Source organism: Giraffa tippelskirchi, chromosome 1, assembly GCF_054371585.1.
Source record: "Giraffa tippelskirchi isolate mGirTip1 chromosome 1, T2T-mGirTip1v1.2.pri, whole genome shotgun sequence".
Classification (NCBI taxonomy): domain Eukaryota; kingdom Metazoa; phylum Chordata; class Mammalia; order Artiodactyla; family Giraffidae; genus Giraffa; species Giraffa tippelskirchi.
The window spans coordinates 142,642,424-142,663,576 of NC_137275.1; the positions used below are offsets into that span (position 1 = coordinate 142,642,424).

The 21,153-nt window shown below is 41.6% G+C and overlaps 2 protein-coding genes across 2 annotated transcripts; both read left to right on the plus strand.

Moving 5' to 3' along the window:
* Positions 1-5,920: 5,920 nt before the first annotated feature.
* On the plus strand, positions 5,921-6,490 carry LOC145518578 (interferon alpha-H-like). The gene has a single exon (XM_081526920.1). It carries the CDS (start codon positions 5,921-5,923, stop codon positions 6,488-6,490), a length of 570 nt encoding a protein of 189 aa, XP_081383046.1.
* An 8,513-nt stretch (positions 6,491-15,003) lies between these two features.
* LOC145523778 (interferon omega-1-like) lies at positions 15,004-15,591 on the plus strand. The gene has a single exon (XM_081538419.1). The coding sequence runs from the start codon at positions 15,004-15,006 to the stop codon at positions 15,589-15,591; it is 588 nt and encodes a 195-aa protein (XP_081394545.1).
* Positions 15,592-21,153: the final 5,562 nt, after the last annotated feature.

Genomic DNA, 21,153 nt, shown 5'->3' on the forward strand with positions numbered 1-21,153 from the left:
ACCAAGACCCTAGACTACTAGAGAACTAACCCTAGGGGGTATCAAATAGTGAGAACTCACACAAAGGAAACCACTGGAATACAAGACCCAGCATCACCCAACCACCAGTAGCACCCTGTGCAGGACACCTCATGTAAACAACAAACCAAACAAAAATACAAACCCAGTCATCAGCAGACAGGATTACCACCTCACTCAGCCCTGCCCATCAGAGGGAAAACAAACAAACAAAAACTCAGCACAAATTTCACCCAATAAGAAACTTATACAAACCACTGGACCAAACTTAGGAGGGCAGAAACCAAAAGGAAGAAAGAATTCAACCTTGAAACCTGGGAAAACGAGACCTCAGACACAATAAGGTAGAAAAAAATAATAATGAAAAGACGGAGAAATACTACACAAATGAAAGAACAAACTAGAAACACAGAAGTCCAAATAAATGAAGAGGAAATAGGCAAATTACCTGAGAAAGAATTGAGAATAATGATAGTAAAGATGCTCAAAAATCTTGAAAGCGAAATGGAAACCAAGAATCCATTAACAAAGACCTAGAAGAATTAACGAATAAGCACACAAAGACAAACAACACAATTACTGAAATTTAAACTACTCTAGAAGGAATCAATAGCAGAATATCTGAAACAGAGGAATGAATCAGTGAGCTGGATGATAAAATGGTGGAAATAACTTCTGAAGAGCAGAATAAAGTAAAAAGAATCAAAAGAAATGAGGATAGTCTAGGAGACCCCTGGGACCATATTAAATGCACCAACATTTGAATTAGAGGGGTCCCAGAAGAAGAAGAGAGAAAGAAAGGGCATGAGAAAATATTTGAAGAGATTATAGTTGAAAATTTCCACAACATGGAAAAGGAAATAGTCAATCAAGTCCAAGAGGCACAAGTCCCATACAGGATAAACCCAAGGAGAAACATGCCAAGACACATACTAATCAAACTAACAAAGACTAAACACAAAGAAAGAATATTAAAAGCAGCAAGGGAGAAGGAAAAAGTAACATGCAAGGGAAACCCCATATGCTTAACAGCTGATCTTTCAGCAGAAACTCTACAGGCCAGAAGGGAATGGCACAATATATTTAAGGTACTGAAAGGGAAAACTCTACAACCAAGACTACTGTACCCAGCAAGGATCTCATTCAAAATTGATGGAGAAATAAAAAGCTCTTCAAACAAGCAAAAGTTAAGAGAATTCAGTACCACCAAACCAGCTTTACAGCAAATGTTAAACAGATTTATATAGTCAAGAAATACAACAGAAGAAAAAGGATCTGCAAAATCAACCCCCAACAATTAAGAAAATGGCAATGGAAACATATATATCAATAATTACTTTAAATGTAAATGGATTAAATGCCCCAACCAAAGATACAGACTGGCTGAATGGATACAAAATCAATACCCATATATATGCTGTCTACAAGAGACCCACTTCAGACCTCAAGACACAGATAGAAAGTGAGAGGATACAAAAATATATTCCATGCACATGGGAAGCAAAAGAAAGATGGAGTAGCAGTCCTCATACCAGACAAAATTGACCTTAAAATAAAGATTACAAGAGATAAAGAAGGACACTACATAACAATCAATGGATCAATCCAAGAGGAAGACATAACAATTGTAAATATCTATGCACGCAAAATAGGGGCACCTCAATACATAAGACAAACACTAACAGACATAAAAGGAGAAACTGACGGTAATACAATAATAGTAGGAGACTTTAACATCCCACTCACATCAATGGACAAATCATCAAAACAGAAAATTACTAAGGAAACACAAATCTTAAAGTGATACATTAGATGAGATGGATCTCACTGATATCTTCAGGACATTCCATCCAAATGCAAAAGAATACATCTTCTTCTCAAGTGCACATGGAACATTCTCCAGGATAGACCACATCTTGGGTCACAAATCAACCCTCGGTGAATTTAAGAAAATTGAAATCGTATCAAGCTTCTTCTCTGACCACAACGCTATGAGACTAGATATTAATTATAAGAAACAAACTGTAAGGAACACAAACACAAGGAAAGTATACAACACATTTCTAAATAATCAACAGATTACTGAAGAAATGAAAAGGGAAATCAAAAAATATCTAGAAGCAAATAACAATGAAAACATGACAACTCAAAACCTATGGGATGCAGCAAAAGCAGTCCAAAGAGGGAAGATTATAGCAATACAATCCTACCTCAAGAAACAAGAAAATCATCTAATAGACAACCTAACTTTACCCTAAAACAGCTGGAAAAAGAAGTACAAAAAACCCCAAAACTAGTAGAAGGAAAGAAATCATAAAGATCTGAGCAGCAATCAATGAAAAAGAAATGAAAGAAACAATAGGAAAGATTAATAAAACTAAAAGCTGGTTCTTTGAGAAAATAAACAAAATTGACAAGCCTTTAGCCAGACTCATCAAGAAAAAAAGAGAGGAGAATCAAATCAACAAAATTAGAAATGAAAAAGGAGAGGTTACAACAGACAATGACTAAACACAAAGGATTATAAGAGACTATTATGAACAGCTATATGGCAATAAAATGGATAACCTGGAAGAAGTGGACAGGTTCTTAGAAAAGTTCAATCTTCAAAGACTGAACCAGGAAGAAATAGAAATTATGAACAACCCAATTACAAGCACTGAAATTGAAGCTGTGATAAAAAGTCTCCCCAGAAAACAAAAGCTCAGGACCAGATGGCTTCACAGGAGAATTCTATCAAACATTTAGAGAAGGGCTAGTGCCTATCCTTCTAAAACTCTTTCAAAAAATTGCAGGGGAAGGAACACTTCCAAATACATTCTTCGAGGCCACCATCACCCTGATACCAAAACCAGACAAATCAACACAAAAAAGAAAACTACAGACCAATATCACTGATGAACATAGATGGAAAAATCCTCAACAAAATTTTAGCAAGCAGAATTCAGCAACACACCACAAAGCTCATACATCACGATCAAGTTGGGTTTATTCCAGGAATGCAAGGATTCTTCCATATATGCAAATCAATCAATGTGATACACCATATTAACAAATTGAAAGATAAAAACCACATGATCATCTCAGTAGATATAGAAAAAGCCTTTGACAAAATTCGGCACCCATTTATGATTAAACTTCTTCAAAAAAATGGGCATAGAAGGAACCTACCTCAACATAGTGAAGGCCTTATATGATAAGCCTACAGCAAATATTTTTCTCAATGGTGAGAAGCTGAAAGCATGCCCCCTAAGATCAGGAACAAGACAAGGGTGTCCACTTTTACCACCATTATTCAACATAGTTCTGTAAGTCCTGGACATAGCCTGGAATTCAACATTGTCTGGAATCCAGATTGGAAAAGATGAAGTAAAGCTCTCATTATTTGCAGATGACATGATACTGTACATAGAAAACCCTAAAGATAGTATTAGAAAATTACTAGAGCTAATCAGGGAATTTAGCAAGGTTGCAGGATACAAATTCAATACACAGAAATCACTTGCATTTCTATATACTAACAATGAAAAACCAGAAAGGCAAATTGAGGAATCAATCTCATTCACCATTGCAACAAAAAGAATTAAATATCTAGGAATAAACTTACCTAAGGAGACAAAAGAACTTTACACAGAAAATTTTAAGACACTGATGAAAGAAATCAAAGATGACATAAACAAATGGAAAGATATTCCATGTTCCTGGGTAGGAAGAATCAATATTGTGAAAATGACTATACTACCAAATGCAATCTACAGATTCAATGCGATCCCTATCAAATCACCAGTGGCATTTTTCACAGAACTAGAACAAAAAATTTCACAATTCATATGGAAACACAAAAGACCCTGAATAGCCAAAGCAGTCTTGAGAAAGAAGAATGCAGCTGGAGGAATCAACCTTCCTGACTTCAGATTATACTACAAAGCTACAGTCATCAAGACAGTATGTTACTGGCACAAAAACAGAAATATAGACCCATGGAACAAGATAGAAAGCCCAGAAATAAATGCATGCACCTATGGGGACCTTATTTTTGACAATGAAGGCAAGAATATACAATGGGGAAAAGACAGCCTCTTCAATAAATGGTGCTGGGAAAACTGGACAGCTTCATGTAAAAGAATGAAATTAGAACACTTCCCAAAAATATACACACAGATAAACTCAAAATGGATTAAAGACCTAAATATAAGACCAGACACTATAAAACTCTTAGAGGAAAACATAGGCAGAACACTCAGTGACATAAACCAAAGCAAGATCCTCTCTAACCCACTTCCTAGAGTAATGGAAATAAAAACAAAAGTAAACAAGTGGGACCTGATTAAACTTAAAAGCTTTTGCACAGCAAAGGAAATTATAAGCAAGGTGAAACAACATCCCTCAGAATGGGAGAAAATAATAGCAAATGAAAGAACTGACAAAGGATTAATTTCAAAAATATACAAGCAGCTCATACAACTCAATGCTAGAAAAACAAACAACCCAATCAAAAAGTGGGAAAAAGACCTAGACAGACATTTCTCCAAAGAAGACATACACATGGCTAACAAACCCATGAAAAGATGCTCAACATCGCTCATTATTAGAACAATGCAAATCAAAACCACAATGAGATATCACCTCACACAGGTCAGAATGGCCATCATCAAAATGTCTACAAACAATAAATGCTGGAGAGGATGTGGAGAAAAGGGAAAGTTCTTGCACTGTTGGTGGGAATGTAAACTGATACAGCCACTATGGAAGATGGTATGGAGATTCCTTAAAAAACTAGGAATAAAACTACCATATGACCCAGAAATCCCACTCCTAGCCATATACCCTGAGGAAACCAGGGTTGAAAAATACACATGTATCCCAGTGTTCATTGTGGCACTGTTTACAATAGCTAGAACATGGAAGCAACCTAAATGTCCATCAATAGATGAATGGATAAAGAAGTGGTGGTACATATACACAACGGAATATTACTCAGCCATAAAAAGGAATGCCTTTGAATCAGTTTTGAAGAGGTGGATCAACCTAGGACCTGTTATAGAGAGTGAAGTGAGTCAGAAAGAGAAAGATAAATATCATATTCTAATGCACATATACTGAATACAGAGAAATGGTACTGAAGAATTTATTTGCAGGGCAGCAATGGAGAAACAGACATAGAGAATAGACTTATGGACATGCAGAGAGGGGAGGAGAGGGTGAGGTGTATGGAGAGAGTAACATGGAAACTTACATTACCGTATGTAAAACAGATAGCCAATGGGAAATTGCTGAATGGCTCGGGAAACTCAAACAGAGGCTCTGTATCAACCTAGAGGGGTGGGATGGGGAGGGAGATGGGAGGGTGGTTCAAAAGGGAGGGGATATATGTATGCCTATGACTGATTAATGTTGAGGTTTGAAAGAAAACAACAAAATTCTGTAAGCAATTATCCTTCAATAAAAAATATAAAAGATCAGTAGCTTTCACATTTAAATTATAGCTTAAAATTTAATGTAATTATTAACTCTACATTGAATACAAAGAGTAAGTTTTACAGTTCATTTTTCTATGTACAGAGAAAAGATATCCATAGAGTACATAAAAACATACACAGTATAACTGTGCTATCAAAATTTCACAGTAGGGGCACCTAAAAAATATCCAAAAAGGCTCTGTGGGCAGAAGAAAAAATGGCAACATGAAAAAAAGATGATTGAGAAACGCTGCCTTACCCCATTTGGAGATTGCAAAATGAAAAGCAAAACAAAAGTGGAAAGTAAGAGGGAACTTTCAGAAAATGGAAAGCATGGGCTCTTATTTAAGACACAGGCGTGAAGGAAGGTCTTCAGAGAACCTAGAGAGCACGTTGACAGAGTCACCCACCGCCCCAGGCCAGCAGCATCTGCAAGGTCCCCGATGGCCCCAGCCTGGTCCTTACTCCTGGCCCTGCTGCTGCTCAGCTGCAGCTCCACCTACTCTCTGGGCTGCCAGCTGCCTCACACCCACAGCCTGGCCAACAGGAGGGTCCTGACCCTCCTGCGACAACTGAGGAGGGTCTCCCCTTCCTCCTGCCTGCAGGACAGAAATGACTTCGCATTCCCCCAGGAGGCGCTGGGTGGCAGCCAGTCGCAGAAGGCTCAAGCCATCTCTGTGCTCCACGAGGTGACCCAGCACACCTTCCAGCTCTTCAGCACAGAGGGCTCGGCCGCTGCGTGGGACGACAGCCTCCTGGACAAGCTCCGCTCCGCACTGGATCAGCAGCTCACTGACCTGCAAGCCTGTCTGAGGCAGGAGGAGGGGCTGCAAGGGGCTCCCCTGCTCAAGGGGGACTCCGGCCTGGCCGTGAGGAAATACTTCCACAGAATCACTCTCTATCTGCAAGAGAAGAGACACAGCCCTTGTGCCTGGGAGGTTGTCAGAGCAGAAGTCATGAGAGCCTTCTCTTCCTCAACAAACTTGCAGGAGAGATTCAGGAGGAAGGACTGACACACACCTGGTTCAACAGGGAAATGATTCTCACGGACCAACAAGACCACAATTCCTCCTGCGCTGCCATGTCAAGGACTCTCATTTCTGCTGTCATCATGCACTGAATTGAATCAATTTGTCGAATATTTCCTGGAATATTAAGTGACATCATGTTCTACTCTACAGGCACTTGTTCCTCACAGATGCCGAGGCTGATCTATCTACTTATTCACTACCTGGACTGTTATTTATCTATTTTAGTATTTATTTATCTATTTACAAATATTTAAATGATCTTGTTGATATAATATTAAGTATGTATATTTATGGGAAAATGTATATTTTGTGTTTAGTCAGTTAATGAGTTTTCTTCATTCACTAAATTCTTACTGTAAAAAACTTACTTTGTTTTTTTGCTAAAGCAGAAACACCAAGCCTGAATGGCAGCTTGATTAAAAACATGCATTTTTTAAAACCTTGACCCCTCTTTAGGATTTGGATGTTAGAAGCAAAAAATACACAAGCTCTACCTATGTTGTCTGTTGCTCTGAGGACCTCGAAATGAACAGAACTACTCCAATACATTTTGTAACTCTGATTTTTTCAAAAAGAAAGTAACCTAAAAAAATGATCAAAAAAATCCATACTTCAGGATTTGATGAACTCTTGGGAAGGGCTTTCTGCCTCTTGTTGGTTGTCAAAGGTTTTTCCCTGGAAAGTGGTAGAGATGCTTGAAGACATGGTAGTCAATTGGTGAGAGGTCAGGTGAATATCTTATCTTTACACTCAAATATCACAATCATTCACTTCCTCCCAGTGTAGGAATCCCCAGTGTGCTTTCCTCATTCACTCTGCATGAAGGTGTCCTCTCCATTCATATAGGTGTTTCATTCTCCATTATGGTTTCGTATTGTCAGTCTTCCTTTATGACTTCAAACCACCAACTAAAAGCAGAACCTGAGTGAAACTTCTAGATTTGTCAGGCACTCCCCTATGACTTCACCTACTCTGCCTGCCAAGCACTGAACGTCCAAACTGCCCAGGCTCCCAGAGAAACACAGTAAATAGAGGGAACCCCGCCCCACAGTGAACAATGGTGGAGACTCCAGGGGCTCCTCTGTGCCCCTACCTGGGCTCTTCCACGTGCTGATTACACTAGGAGGAGCTTGCCTGAATCAGGAATCTCATTTGCTCAAAAAACCCAAAGCGCAGGAAACTTGGAGTTGAAAGTCAGCAGCAGCTTGAGAGCTTGAAAGGAGAACAGAGAAGTTTAAAGTGTTTCCTGGAACAGCGGCAGGTCCTCAGGACAGGGAACAACACAGACGAGGACATATGTCAGTAATGTGCAGACTGGGAGATCGCAATTTCTCAAAGTAACAAAGATCTTTGTGGAAATTCATGTATTTAATGTAGGCAGTTTTGAAGGAGGACATTGATGGATCAATCATCTTGCTCTTCTTCCCAGTTAGGACATATAGCACTGAGCAGCTACATGTAAAGTCAGAGGGGCATTTTTTATATAATTTTTAATTTCTTTTTTCATTTTTCACTGTACTGGGTCTTCACAGCTGCATGGACTTTTCTCTAGTTGCCCAAAGCAGGGCTTCTCCTAGTGGTGGTGAACAGGCTTCTCATTGCAGTAGCTTCCCTCGTTGAGGAGCATGGGCTGTAGGGCATTCAGGCTTCAGTAGTGGTGTCCCGGGGTCTAGGGCACAGGCGCAATAGTTGTGGTGCGTGGGCTTCACAGCCTCTAGACCACATGTAGTCCAATGTGTCACCTGCCTTGGCAGGCAGATTCCTTACCACTGAGTCACCAGGGAAGCCCCTCAGAGGACATTTAAAGTACATTGAGAGGTTTAGAAGCCTTCTTGAGAATTAGGGTCCTAAAACAAGTAAAAAACATTCTTTTATTACTGGGAAACGTATCATTTTATTAACAAATTATTTTCTAAATAACTATTTAATTTCAGTTCTATATTATTACTTAATGATGTCTAATAAGTTGATCTAGAAATTTAAAAAAAAGATAACTACACAAAGCTTTGAGGCTTACTTCACAATTCAAGCCAGTCTCTCCATGCTAAGAAGAAAAATCTTCACTGCTTCTGTCTAGGAAGCACATATGTTTTTCCATCTTTGTCACACACAGGCCTCCTCGACACCCACATCTTGACCAGTAATTGGAAAATAAGGAGCAGAGGTTCTTCACTGGACTCGACATCAGAATGACCCGTTTGGACTGGAGGTGAGAAATGCAGGGGTCTTCCTTTAGAATGAGAACTGCAGGTGGTGGGAGCTCATTTTTTCAGGAGGACTTGCTGAGGACTACAGGCTGGAGGTCAGCCTCTCTTCTGCTCTAAGGGACTGCTCCACGGACATAGGGGAGGTCAGTATGCATGTGATTGTGGTGAAGGGGTGACGTGCTGATAAGCTCACATCTTGGGACAATGTGGCTGAGAATCAGGAGGAACAGATCTCTCTGAAAGATTTTACAGCTTTTCTACCCATGAAAAGGTGCAAAATTGGGTTCATAAATTTCCTCTGGAAATTATCTAACTCTCTGCTGACCTGCTGTGTCAGTTTTCCCAGAGCACAGAGTGCCTCGTTCCTGATCTCCATCCTGAACTCCTATCAGGATGTGCTGGAGGTCAGGGAGTGCAGTGGGTACTGTCTTCATTCTGCAGAACCTGATGCTGAAAGATGTTTTCATTGTCATCCTGAAGGAGAAAGGTCAGAGCTCATGTGGCGAGAAACTATTAGATGCTTGTTCTTTGTACTTAAATTCACAGGAAAGATCAAGAGTTTAAAATACTAGAAAAGAGGGCTCACTACTAGTAGGGATAATAAAGTTATTTCACTATATTTCATTGAAGAAACCACTCATAGAAGCTTAGCCTTCCTTCTGCAAGGCTTGTGTGATTGGACTTCCCCAACCAGGGATTGAAATCAGGTCACAGCAGTGAAAGTGCTGGATCCTAACCACTAGCCAATGAGCAAACACTTGCTTTTTTTCTCCCCTCAGTGGGCAGAACAATCTATTCCCTTCTAACTACTTAATACTGATTTCATCTATTTATGATTAGATCTGAGTTCTGTTGACTTCAGACCACACCCTGTGGCCCTACAAAACAATAGTGACCCTTTGGCATTTGAAATGGATTAAGGGGTCTTTGTCATCTCATTCTCCTCCTATCACTTATTTCACTGGTTTCTTAATGTCATGTTGATTTTCACCCTTCCTTTTTTTTTTCAATGGGATCGTTCAGACAAATCAAAGCCGCCAAGGTTTGCCCTTGAATCTTTGCTATGATTGGAATAGCTCATTTGTCCAGATTTATATTTTTCTCCAGGATTATAAGTAAGTGTGACCTAAGAGTTAACAAGAGGATTCAGTTAAAATTCTAAAGAACTTGCAAAGTGGCTAGTCCGTTAGTAGCAAGCAATAAAATTCAGTGATTATTTTAATATCATAATTACTATTTTCCTGATTAAGATCAGGGTCTTTTGGAATCATTTATTCCATTTCCTTTTAGTTTTTCTCAAAGCATCTTCTCATTGCCTGATCGGATTTGTTACCTAGACAGATGCTCAGGAAGGTTGGTCTCCAAGATACTGCCAGAGAGGATTAGTGTTGTAGCAATTGGCATTCTAGTTGTCCACCTCTTGTTTGGTGGTGGGTTTGACTTCTTCCTTCTCTCCTGAAACTAATCCTACGTGGATTAATTGAAAGAAAACTGACATAGCTGATCTTCCAAAGCAAAGGGCAGTCAATTGACCCAGGATTTGGCCTTCGTTGAGCTTCTGTCAGAAGCAGCCATGTCCCAACCTTTGTGTGGTTCATACTGGCCTCATGCTTCCCCTCTGCCACAGCCTCATCCCCAGCTGGGCTGCACTGCATTTGCTAACTCAGAATACGTCATTGTATCGGGGAAAACCACTTCCCTCCTTTCAGACATTCAGAATACATTAATTTTCTCTTTGCCCACAAAACAATGGTGGACTTTTACTTTCTAGGAAAGTGGCAAAGGGAAACAACAACAACAACCAAAAAAACTAAAGTCTAGGAATGATAAGAGATACAGCCCCTCTGCCTTTCTTCACTTTATTGTTCTTACCTCAACGTGAGTTAGAACCAGAGCAGAAGCAGCAAGACAAATCTTGACCTACAAGCCTCTAAATGAATGCAGAAACTTTAATGAAAAATTACACTCAAGTAAATGAAAGAAGGTTATTTCTCCCTGAACAAGTAGCCTGGCTCTCACCATCCTGAATTCTCAGGGGGAGAAAGAGACAGAGGAACAGAGATGCCCAGTGGAATCAACTGCCTGAATGAATGACTGATACTCACTAGATTCTGTGACATAAGCTTCCAATGAGAGACAACACCAGCACTGAATCTCCTTCCTCCAGCTCAGAAACTCTGAGCAGAACAAGTCTTGAACAGTTTAAGTAAAAGGATTGAATAATAAAACTATACTTGGCAACGCAGATAATATTTATCTACTAAAAGCAAAATAACTGCAGTTGGAAATTCCTCCACCAACTTGCACAAATACATATTTGCTCTCATATCTGAGCACTGCTGACACTTCAGACATCTGGGGACATGGGTCAGGAGAAGAGGGTGTCACCACTGAGGACTAGGGTCCTTCACACAAACACTGCAGAGGAGAGGATGGGTTTAGGAAGATGACTTATTTTCCCAACAAATAAACAAGCCCGCCACAGAAAGGAGACGTTTGCTCACCACATCCTGAGGTGAGCCTGTCCTCAGGGAGGGAGTCCAGCAGGTGAGGAAGGGACTCTGTCACTCCAGAGGACAAGGGGTGGCTCCATGTGATCTCTCCCTTGTGAATGAGGTGCTGCTGGGAAAATACAATTGTCCTGGATTTAGAGTCTCCTCACCCATGTTCCCTGAGAAGAACCAGGATTCTGGTGGGGGTACTGGCCCAGTCTGTGGAGGACAACAGGTCTCCAGCAAGAAAATGGTGGAAAGAAAGCGTGATATCTGTAATGGTCTTGATGTTGTGGTTCCCTAAAACACAGCCACACGGACCTGCAGGAACGTGTTCTAGAAGGAAGAAAAACATGGGAGAAGCTCATGGACTGATACTAATCAGCCTCTTCTCTAAATCAAACCCTAAAGAAAACCCATCCTTTGTTTCAAAGAGCTCAGCTGCCAAGGTGATCTGGTAAATACCTAAATAAATACGGAAACCATAGCTGAGGGAGCCTGGCTTCCTAGATAAAGTGAGAGGGAAATACGGAGCCTAAGATGAGGGCTACAAATGTGCTTCTGGACAAGAGGAGAGGCTAAGGAATTCGTAGTTGTGTCACTGTCATTTTCAATAAACACTGATAATCTGTGAAATTTGTCTGCAGGTCCTTGGTAATCATGTCCACAGTAGTCTTGTAACATTTAATTAGTAATCAGTTCAGGATGGATGTGCAATAAAAAGTGAGGGCAGCCTCAGGGAATGTGTTCTTACTTCTCAATAATATCAAGAATGAAATATATCCTGATGAATCCTTCCCATAAACACAACACATTGGTATCTCCTTACTACTGTGTTACAGACTGAACGTGTCTGTTCCCCAAATTCATATGTTGAAACCCTACCCCTCAAGGCTTCCCTGATGGTCCAGTGGCCAGGACTCCATGCTCCCAAAGCAGGGAGCCTGAGCTGGATCTCTGGTCAGGAAACTAGATCCTACACAGCAAGCAAGACTCCCCATGGCCCACGTAAAGATTCTGCATGAAGCAAGGAAGATCCAAGATCCAGCATGCTTCAACTAAGACCTGGCCCAGCCAAATAAAAACATAAAAGAAATATTTTTAAAATTCTTAAGAAACCCACAGAAACCCAACCCATCAATGTGATAGTATCAAGAGCTGGAATATTGGGGAGATCATTAGGATTAGTAATCAATAAAATTCAGTTATTATTTTTAATATCATAATTACTATTAGCTAGACTAAGATCCAGAGAAGGCAATGGCAACCCACTCCAGTACTCTTGCCTGGAAAATCCCATGGACAGAGGAGCCTGGTAGGCTGCAGTCCATGGGGTCTCGAAGAGTTGGACACAACTGAGTGACTTCACATTCACTTTTCACTTTCATGCATTGGAGAAGGAAATGGCAAACCACTCCAGTGTTCTTGCCTGGAGAATCCCAGGCACGGTGGAGCCTGGTGGGCTGCCATCAATGGGGTCGCACAGAGTCGGACACGACTGAAGCGACCCAGCAGCAGCAGCAGCAGACTAAGATCAGGATCTTTTGGAATCATTTAATTCCCTTTCATTCTAGTTATTTCAAAGCACATTCTCTTTGCCCAAGTGGATTTATCACCTATGCAGATGCTCAGCAAAGCTGGTCTCCTCGACCCTGCCAGAGAGGATTAGTGTTCGAGCAACTGGGGCTCTGATTGCCTGTCTCTTGTGAGCTGGTGAGTGTGACTTCTTCCCTCTGCCCTTATACTGACCACATGTGGATTAAAGAAAAAAAAAATTAGGTGGCTAGTCTTACAGAGTTGAGGGCAGTCAACAGATCCAGGTCTTGTCCTTCGTTGAGCTTCTGTAAGAAACAGTCATGTCCCAGCCTTTCTGTTGTTCATATTGGCCTCATCGTTTCCCTCTGCCTCAGGCTTGTCCCCAGCTGTGCTGCACTGAAGTTGGCTAACTCAGGATACGTCACTGTGTCAGGGGAAAACCACTTCCCTTCTTTCATATTCATGACATTGAGACTTACCCTTGTTTTCTTGTTGCCCACAAAACAACTGTGCAATTTTACTTTCTAGAAAAGTTGCAAAGAAAAACAAAAAAATCTAACGTCTTGAAAGTGATAGAGATGCCTCCCCTCTGGCTTTCTTTACTTCCCTCTGTTGTTCTCACGTCATGATGAATTACAACCAGAGCAAGAGCACTGAGACAAATCTTGTCCAATTAGTTACTCGGTTCAGTCGCTCAGTCGTGTCCGACTCTTTGCGACTGCATGCACTGCAGCACGCCAGGCCTCCCTGTCCATCCCCAACTCCCGGAGCCTACCCAGAATAAGTCACTAAGTGAATATAAAAAGTTTAAATGAAAAATTACACTCAAGGAAAGAAGACTATTTCTCCTGATCCAGTAGGCTGGGTCTCACTGCCCTGCATTCTCACAGGAACAGAGACAGAGGAACAGAGATGCTCAGTGGAATCAACTGCCTGAGTGAACAACTGTAACTTACTAGATTCTGTGACATAAGCTTCCAGTGAGAGACAACACCAGCACTGAATCCTTCCTCCAGCTCAGAAACTCTGAGCAGAACAAGTATCAAACAGTTTAAGTAAAAGAGTTGAATAATAAAAACTATACTGGCAAAGTAAATATTATTTATCTACTGAAAGCAAAATAACTGCAGTTGGAAATTCCTCCACCAACTTGCACAATTGCACTTTTGCTCTCAGCATCTGAGCTTTGCTGACACTTTGGACACCTGGGGAAACGGGTCAGAGAAGAGGAGGTCACCACTGAGAACTAGGGCCTTCACACAAACACCGCAGGTGAAAGTTGATGGTTCAGGAAGACGATCTCTTTTCCCAACAAATAAACAAGCCCTTGACAGAAAGAAGATTTTTGAGTCCTCAGAATGTGGTGAGCCTGTCCTCAGGGAGGGAGTCCAGCAGGTGAGCAAGGGGACTCTGTCACTCTAGAGGACAAGGTGTGGCTCCATGTGATCTTGCCTGCTTGAGTGAGGTGCTGCTGGAGAAATACAATTATCCTGGGATTAGAGTCTTCCCACCCATATTATCTGAGAAGAACCAGAATGCCTGGTGGGGATAATGGCCGAGCCAGCGAAGGACAATAGGTCTCCAGTATGAAAATGGTGGAAAGAAAGTGTGATGTCTGTAACAGTCCTGACTTCATGGTTCCCAGAAGCACAACCACATGAATGCAGGAACGTGTTGTAGAAGGAAGAGAAACATGGGAGGAGCTCATGGACTCATAATAATCAGCCTCTTCTCTAAATCAAACACTAAAGAAAATCCATCGTTTCTTTCAAACAGTTTATTTGATAGAGTGACCTGGTAAATCCCTAATAAATACAGAGCCTGCCTTCCTAAGTAAAGTAAGAAACAAAAATTGAGCCTAAGATCAGGGCCAAAAATGTATTCCTGGAACAGAGAAGAGCTACATTTACATATGAAAGAGAGTGATAATGTTTGTACTCAGAAACCTACATCATTTCTGATATAAGACAAAGACCTTTCTCATTTGATTGATAAATATCCATTTGGATGGGTACATTTGAAGTTATTGGGAAGTAGACAAAATTAATACTTTAGATTGATGACAATTTGTTTGACCATATTCAGAATACATAAATGAAAATAAAAAAAGGAAGTAAAAGTGTAGAGAAATGACTAGAAAATGAAAACTACCCTGTTCCCTATTTAATGGCCTTGCTTAGAAAACATGGCATCATAGAGCCTACGTCAAGGTTCACCCAGACGCCATCTCAGCCAGCCCAGCAGCAGCCTCATCTTCCCCATGGCCTTCGTGCTCTCTCTACCGATGGCCCTGGTGCTGGTCAGCTTCGGCCCTGGAGGATCCCTGGGCTGTGACTGGTCTCAGAATCAAGTGCTGGTTGGCAGGAAGCACCTCAGGCTCCTGGGCCAAATGAGGAGGCTCTCCCCTCGCTTCTGTCTGCAGGACAGAAAAGACTTCGCTTTCCCCCAGCAGATGGTGGAGGGCGGCCAGCTCCAGGAGGCCCAGGTCTTCTCTGTCCTCCACGAGATGCTCCAGCAGAGCTTGAACCTCTTCCACACAGATCGCTCCTCTGCTGCCTGGGACACCACCCTCCTGAAGCAGCTCCGCACTGGCCTCCTTCAGCAGCTGGAGGGCCTGGACGCCTGCCTGGGGCAGGTGATGGGAGAGGAAGTCTCTGCCCTGGGAAGGACGGGCCCCACACTGGCCGTGAAGAGGTACTTCCAGGGCATCCATCTCTACCTGCAAGAGAAGGAATACAGCCACTGCGCCTGGGAAATCGTCAGAGTGGAGATCATGAGATCCTTGTCTTCATCAACCAGCTTGCAAGAAAGCTTAAGAAAGATGGATGGAGACCTGAACTCACCTTGACATGACTCTCACTGACTAAGATGCCCCATCATCTTTGCAAACTCACCTGTGGTCATTTCAGAAGACTCTGATGTCTGCTTTAGCCACAAAATTTATTGAATTACTTCAGCCAATACTTTGTCAGTAGTAAATGAATATATATAAATATTTTTGGCTGCAGGTGCATCGGTCTGAAGTGAAGACTGCCCTGATGTTATTGTTTGTTTGCTTAGTTATTTTGTTATATTTATTCTGTTGTCTCCTCATATTTATTTTTTCATATAAATTATTTTTGTTTACATTGTATTAAAATTTAGCAAATACATTCACATTTTTATTTCATTAAATTTGTAATTTATTTATTAAATATTATCAAAGTGAACTTCTTGAATTTTTTATTGTTTTTTGTTTAGTTGCTAAGAAAAGTCCAACTCTTTTGTGACCCTATAGACTATAGCCCACCAGGCTCCTCTGTCCATGGGCTTTTCCAGGCAAGACTACTGCAGTATGTTGCCATTTCCTTCACCAGGGGATCTTCCCCAACCAAGAATGGAATCTGGAATCTGCATTTCAGGCAGATTCTTTACTGTCTGAGCCACTAGGGAAGACCCTTGGTTGAAAGAAATGAGAGAAAAAGGGATTTTGTAAACTGAAATTAATTATTGACGACAGTTACTGGGTCATAGGTTAGTCAAATACGGCATTCATGCAATGAAGTGAGATAAACTAGGAAGCAATTTTGAAAACATTACTGATGATTTTGCTTCCACTGAAGCCAAGAACTTAAACTAAAGTTTTGTTTGGTCATAAACAAAGTATCTTAACTTGATATTTAAAACTTACAGATTTTAAGTTATTTATAATTACTTATAAATTAAAAGAATCCACCTGCAATGCAGGGGTCCCCGATTCGATGACTGGGTCAGGAAGATCCCTTGGAGAAAGAACAGACTACTCACTCCAGATTCTTGGGTTTCCCTAATGACTCATCTGGTAAAGAATCTGCCTGCAATGTGAGAGACCTGGGTTTGATCCCTGGGTTGGGAAGATCCCTTGGAGAAGGGAATGCCTACCCACTCCAGTATTCTGGCCTGGAGAATTCCATGGCCTGTATAATCCATGGGGTCACAAAGAGTCAGATATGACTGAACGACTTTCACTATAAATTTTGAAATATTTTTTAACCAATTAACATTGCATGACAAATTATCAATTTGTATTAATATTAAATGAAATACTTTTCCCTTTAAATCTCAGCCTTGTCCCCAAGTCTTCCCACTGGAGGGTCCCAATACCTAGTAGATTCCTGTCCAGACATCAGGTGCCTTTCCCTTTTCCCTGAGTCCCTGAAAGAATTAGTCTTTCTCCCCAGAAACAATCCTGAATTTGAAAACACTTCACAACATGCTCTGACTTCCAGCGATCAATCGCAGCATAAACAAATGGGCACCAGTGTAAACCGCTCTGGTCAAAATCTCCTTCTAGAAAGGGGAGGGTGGACATGGGGGCAGGTGCAGAAATCTAAAGATCTGAGCGAAGTAGTGGCAACGCTCCCCTAGGCAGTGGGACCCAAAAGGAAGTTTCCTCACTGCTCGAGCGGCCCCACGCGCTCCTCGGCTAAGGCGGCGCCTTGCCAGGGTCAAGGCTCTTGTCGACGGCGACTCCCCGGTTCTCCCCTGGATCCTGCGCGGGAGTTCGTGGCGCTGGACCTGGAGGCGCGTCCGGGCCATTACTGAGAGTTCAGGTGCACATCCTGGCCGCTGGCTCGCAGCGAAGGGAGCTTGGAGGACTTACCTTAGGGCAAGACCTGAGCTGGTTCACTGAGACCCAGATGAAGTGCTGAATTTCAGAAACTCTGGTCTCTGCTGATGGCCATGGGGATGCTCTGCTCCATCCCTGACATTTCACCCATTAGCGTATGTTGTCTTCTATTCTTCCAGTCATTTCCCATATTCATGTAATTTGGTAGCATTAAGTATTTTTAACCTAAATCCACAAGAGCCCTGTCAGCTTTGTGTTTTCTACAGTGTTCTCACTGTTTAGTCGCTAAGTCTTATTTGACTCTTTGTGACCCCATGGACTGTAGCCTGCCAGGCTTCTCTGTATGGGATTTGCCAGACAATACTGGAGTGCCTTGCCATTTCTTCCTCCAGAGGATCTTCCCAATCCAGGGATCTAACACGCCTCTCCTGCATGGACACGTAGATTCTTTAATCCACCGAAAGATTCTTTCCCACCAGGGAAGCCTGTTTTCTACAGAGACTCACTGAAATGTTTGTAATCCAATCTCTTGCAATGTCTATAATTCTCAAGGGTCTTATCTATCATGCATCTCAAATATATGGTGATGGTTAATTGAGCAATCTATATGAATCATCTTGGACAGTTAAATATGATTATTTTATAATTATTAGAATTATTAATTTTATCAGTCACATTTAGACTCTCAGAAAGAATTCAGTTCAGTTCAGTTCAGTCGCTCAGTCGTGTCCGACTCTCTGCGACCCCATGAATTGCAGTACGCCAGGCCTCTCTGTCCATCACCAACTCCCGGAGTTTACCCAAACCCATGTTCATCGAGTCGGTGATGCCATCTGACCATCTCATCCTCTGTCGTCCCCTTCTCCTCCCGCCCCCAATCCTACCCAGCATTAAGGTCTTTTCCAATGAGTCAACCCTTCGCATGAGGTGGCCAGAGTATTGGAGCTTCAGCTTCAACATCAGACCTTCCAATGAACACCCAGGATTGATCTCTTTTAGGATGGATTGATTGGATCTCCTTGCAGTCCAAGGGACTCTCAAGAGTCTTCTACAACACCACAGTTCAAAAGCATCAATTCTGCGGCACTCAGCTTTCTTCACCGTCCAACTTTCACATCCATACATGACCACTGGAAAAACCATAGCCTTGACTAGACAGACTTTTGTTGGCAAAGTAATGTCTCTGCTTTTAAACATGCTATCTAGGTTGGCCATAACCTTCCTTCCAAGGAGTAAGCGTCTTTTAATTTCATGGCTGCAGTCACCATCAGCAGTGATTCTGGAGCCCAAAAAGTTAAAGTCTGACACTGTTTCCACTGTTTCCCCATCTATTTCCCATGGAGTGATGGGACCAGATGCCATGATCTTAGTTTTCTGAACGTTGAGCTTTAAGCCAACTTTTTCACTCTCCTCCTTCACCTTCATCAAGAGGCTCTTTTACCAGTTGATAATTTCATTTTGCTTATTACATAAAATAATCAGGATACTTTGTAAATTGATCTATTCATCTAGAAATTTGGAGGTAGGCGATAAACTAATGAAATTATAGATACTGTAACAGCAAGGTATGGAAAACAAAGGCACAACATGTGTTAGTGAAATAGGAAAATAAGCGATGGTTCAATACATACAATTTGCACAGGTGTTTATGGTATCAATAGGGAAGTGGAGTTTGGAATTTGACAATAGGTTTTGAAACCCAGACTTGCCATTTTTATATTAGATTGTTTTATTCAAATAAAGTCTTAGCAGGTGGCTCCTGGAAACGAGAATATTTACAACTCAGATTCAACTATGTTGGAAGGATTAAGTGTCCCTTTTAAGGGTTAAGGAATTTGTAGTTGTTGTCAACGTCATTTTTTATAAAGACTGAAAGTCTGTGGAAGTTGTTTGGTAAGTTCTTGGCAATCATGTTCACAGTAGCATTGTAACATTTATTTAGTAATCAATTCAGGATGAATGAGCCATAATAAGGGATGACAGCATCAAGGAATGTGTTATCCTCAAATAAATATCAAGAATGAAATAGATTCTAATGAATGTGCAATAAACACAATGCCTCGGTATCTTCTTATTACCATGTTACAGGTTGAATGTGTGTGTGTTCCGAAAATTCATGTATTGAAATCTACCCCCACCATGTGATCATATCAGGAGGTGGGATATTAGAGAAATCATTAGGGTTAGATGAGGCTATGAGGGGGGATTCCTCATGCACAGGATTACTGTCTCCATGAGGCTCACAAAACACTTTGCTTCCTCTCTGCTCTCCACCATGTGAGGACATAGAGAGAAGCTGGCAGTCTGCAACCCAGAAGAGGGTTCTCACCAGAACTCTACCCTGCTGGCACCCTGATCTCACACTTGCAGCCCCCAAGACTCTGACAAATAAACTTCTATCACTGATGAGCCACCCAGACTCTGGGACCTTGTTAGAGCAGCCTGAACGAAGACGCAGGGCATGGCACGTTTAGCCCCTGCAGTACGCTAGTTGAGGTTGTATGTAAATATTTCATGTTCAAAGCATACATGCCAGAGAAGAAATTGTCATGTGTAATTATTCTCAATCCCCTTCTTCAGAAAGAAAACTGATAATCTGCACTCACAGGTAAAAACCATAGATTCTGAATCAAAGAGAGAGGAATGATGGCCCATCTAAAGGACATTAAGAGTACTGATGAAAGAAAGGAAACAGCAAGAAAAATGAGGCAACAGGAAAGAATGCTCTGCCTTCTGGTTCTACCCAAGGGATAATGGGAAAAATATACCTAAAATGATTTTTATTTTAATATATTTTGAAAAAAATTGGATATTTTAAAAATTATTTAACCATTTAGCCAATTGTTCCCTAACCATGGCTTGGTCCAAATATTTACATCAACCATTCCTTTAATCAGTAATCCTTTAATCTGACTGACTCAGTCAGAGAGGGGGCAGTGAAATTAACCAGTTTACTTAACTTCAAATATCGGTGAAAGTCAGTAAATTTCAATATCTTGAGAATTAAAATATTTCCCCTTAATTCCTGAGTTTTCCTGCCAACTTGTTCAAGAAGAAATCTGTTGGTTCCATGTTCTAAATTATTTTCATTTTATTTCCTTATTATCCATGAATAGGCCAGGAGATATTTTTTTAAATTTAATCTGTACAGGGATAAATATTCTTAAGGCAGGAAATCACAGCTCCCCAGTCCTTGGTCCTGGTGGTGGCCGCGCTCTGACTCACCCCCAGGACATCCTGGACACCTTCCAGAGGTCCCATCACCACCACCAGGTTCCCTGCCTCTGAGCTGTTGCTGGATGGCGCCAGAAGGGACCCGAATCTGTACAATCGACCCTAACTTGCTGACTCTCTGCCTGAAACCCCTCAGTAAATGAAATCCTTCCTGGAAAATACAGCACAAAACTCTAGGGAAGGCTCGGAAAATGCAAGGTTCTGAGCTCTTAACCAGAGAACACTGTCGCTGGCAGGGCTACAGGGCTCCCTCTTCAGCTCTCAGCACTGTAAAAACAAAAGGTTTTTACCCCCAATAGTAATCAGTATCAAAAGACTCACTGAGGATGCTGTGCCCTGAGGGTCTGCAGAGCCCAGAACTGCAAACCTTCCAAAGTGGGCATCCCAAAGGAACCCGAGAGAAAGAGCTCTTTGGCCCTCCTGCAGCTGCCTGGAGAAGCGCGCTGTCTAGGGCTCAAGGGAAGGATATTTTATTTCTATTTTTGAGTTGCTAAATCTGTGCTCAATCCTGTCTGACTCTTTGCGACCCCATGGACAGCCGCACGCCAGGATTCCCTGTCCTTCACTATCTCCTGGAGTTTGCTCAAA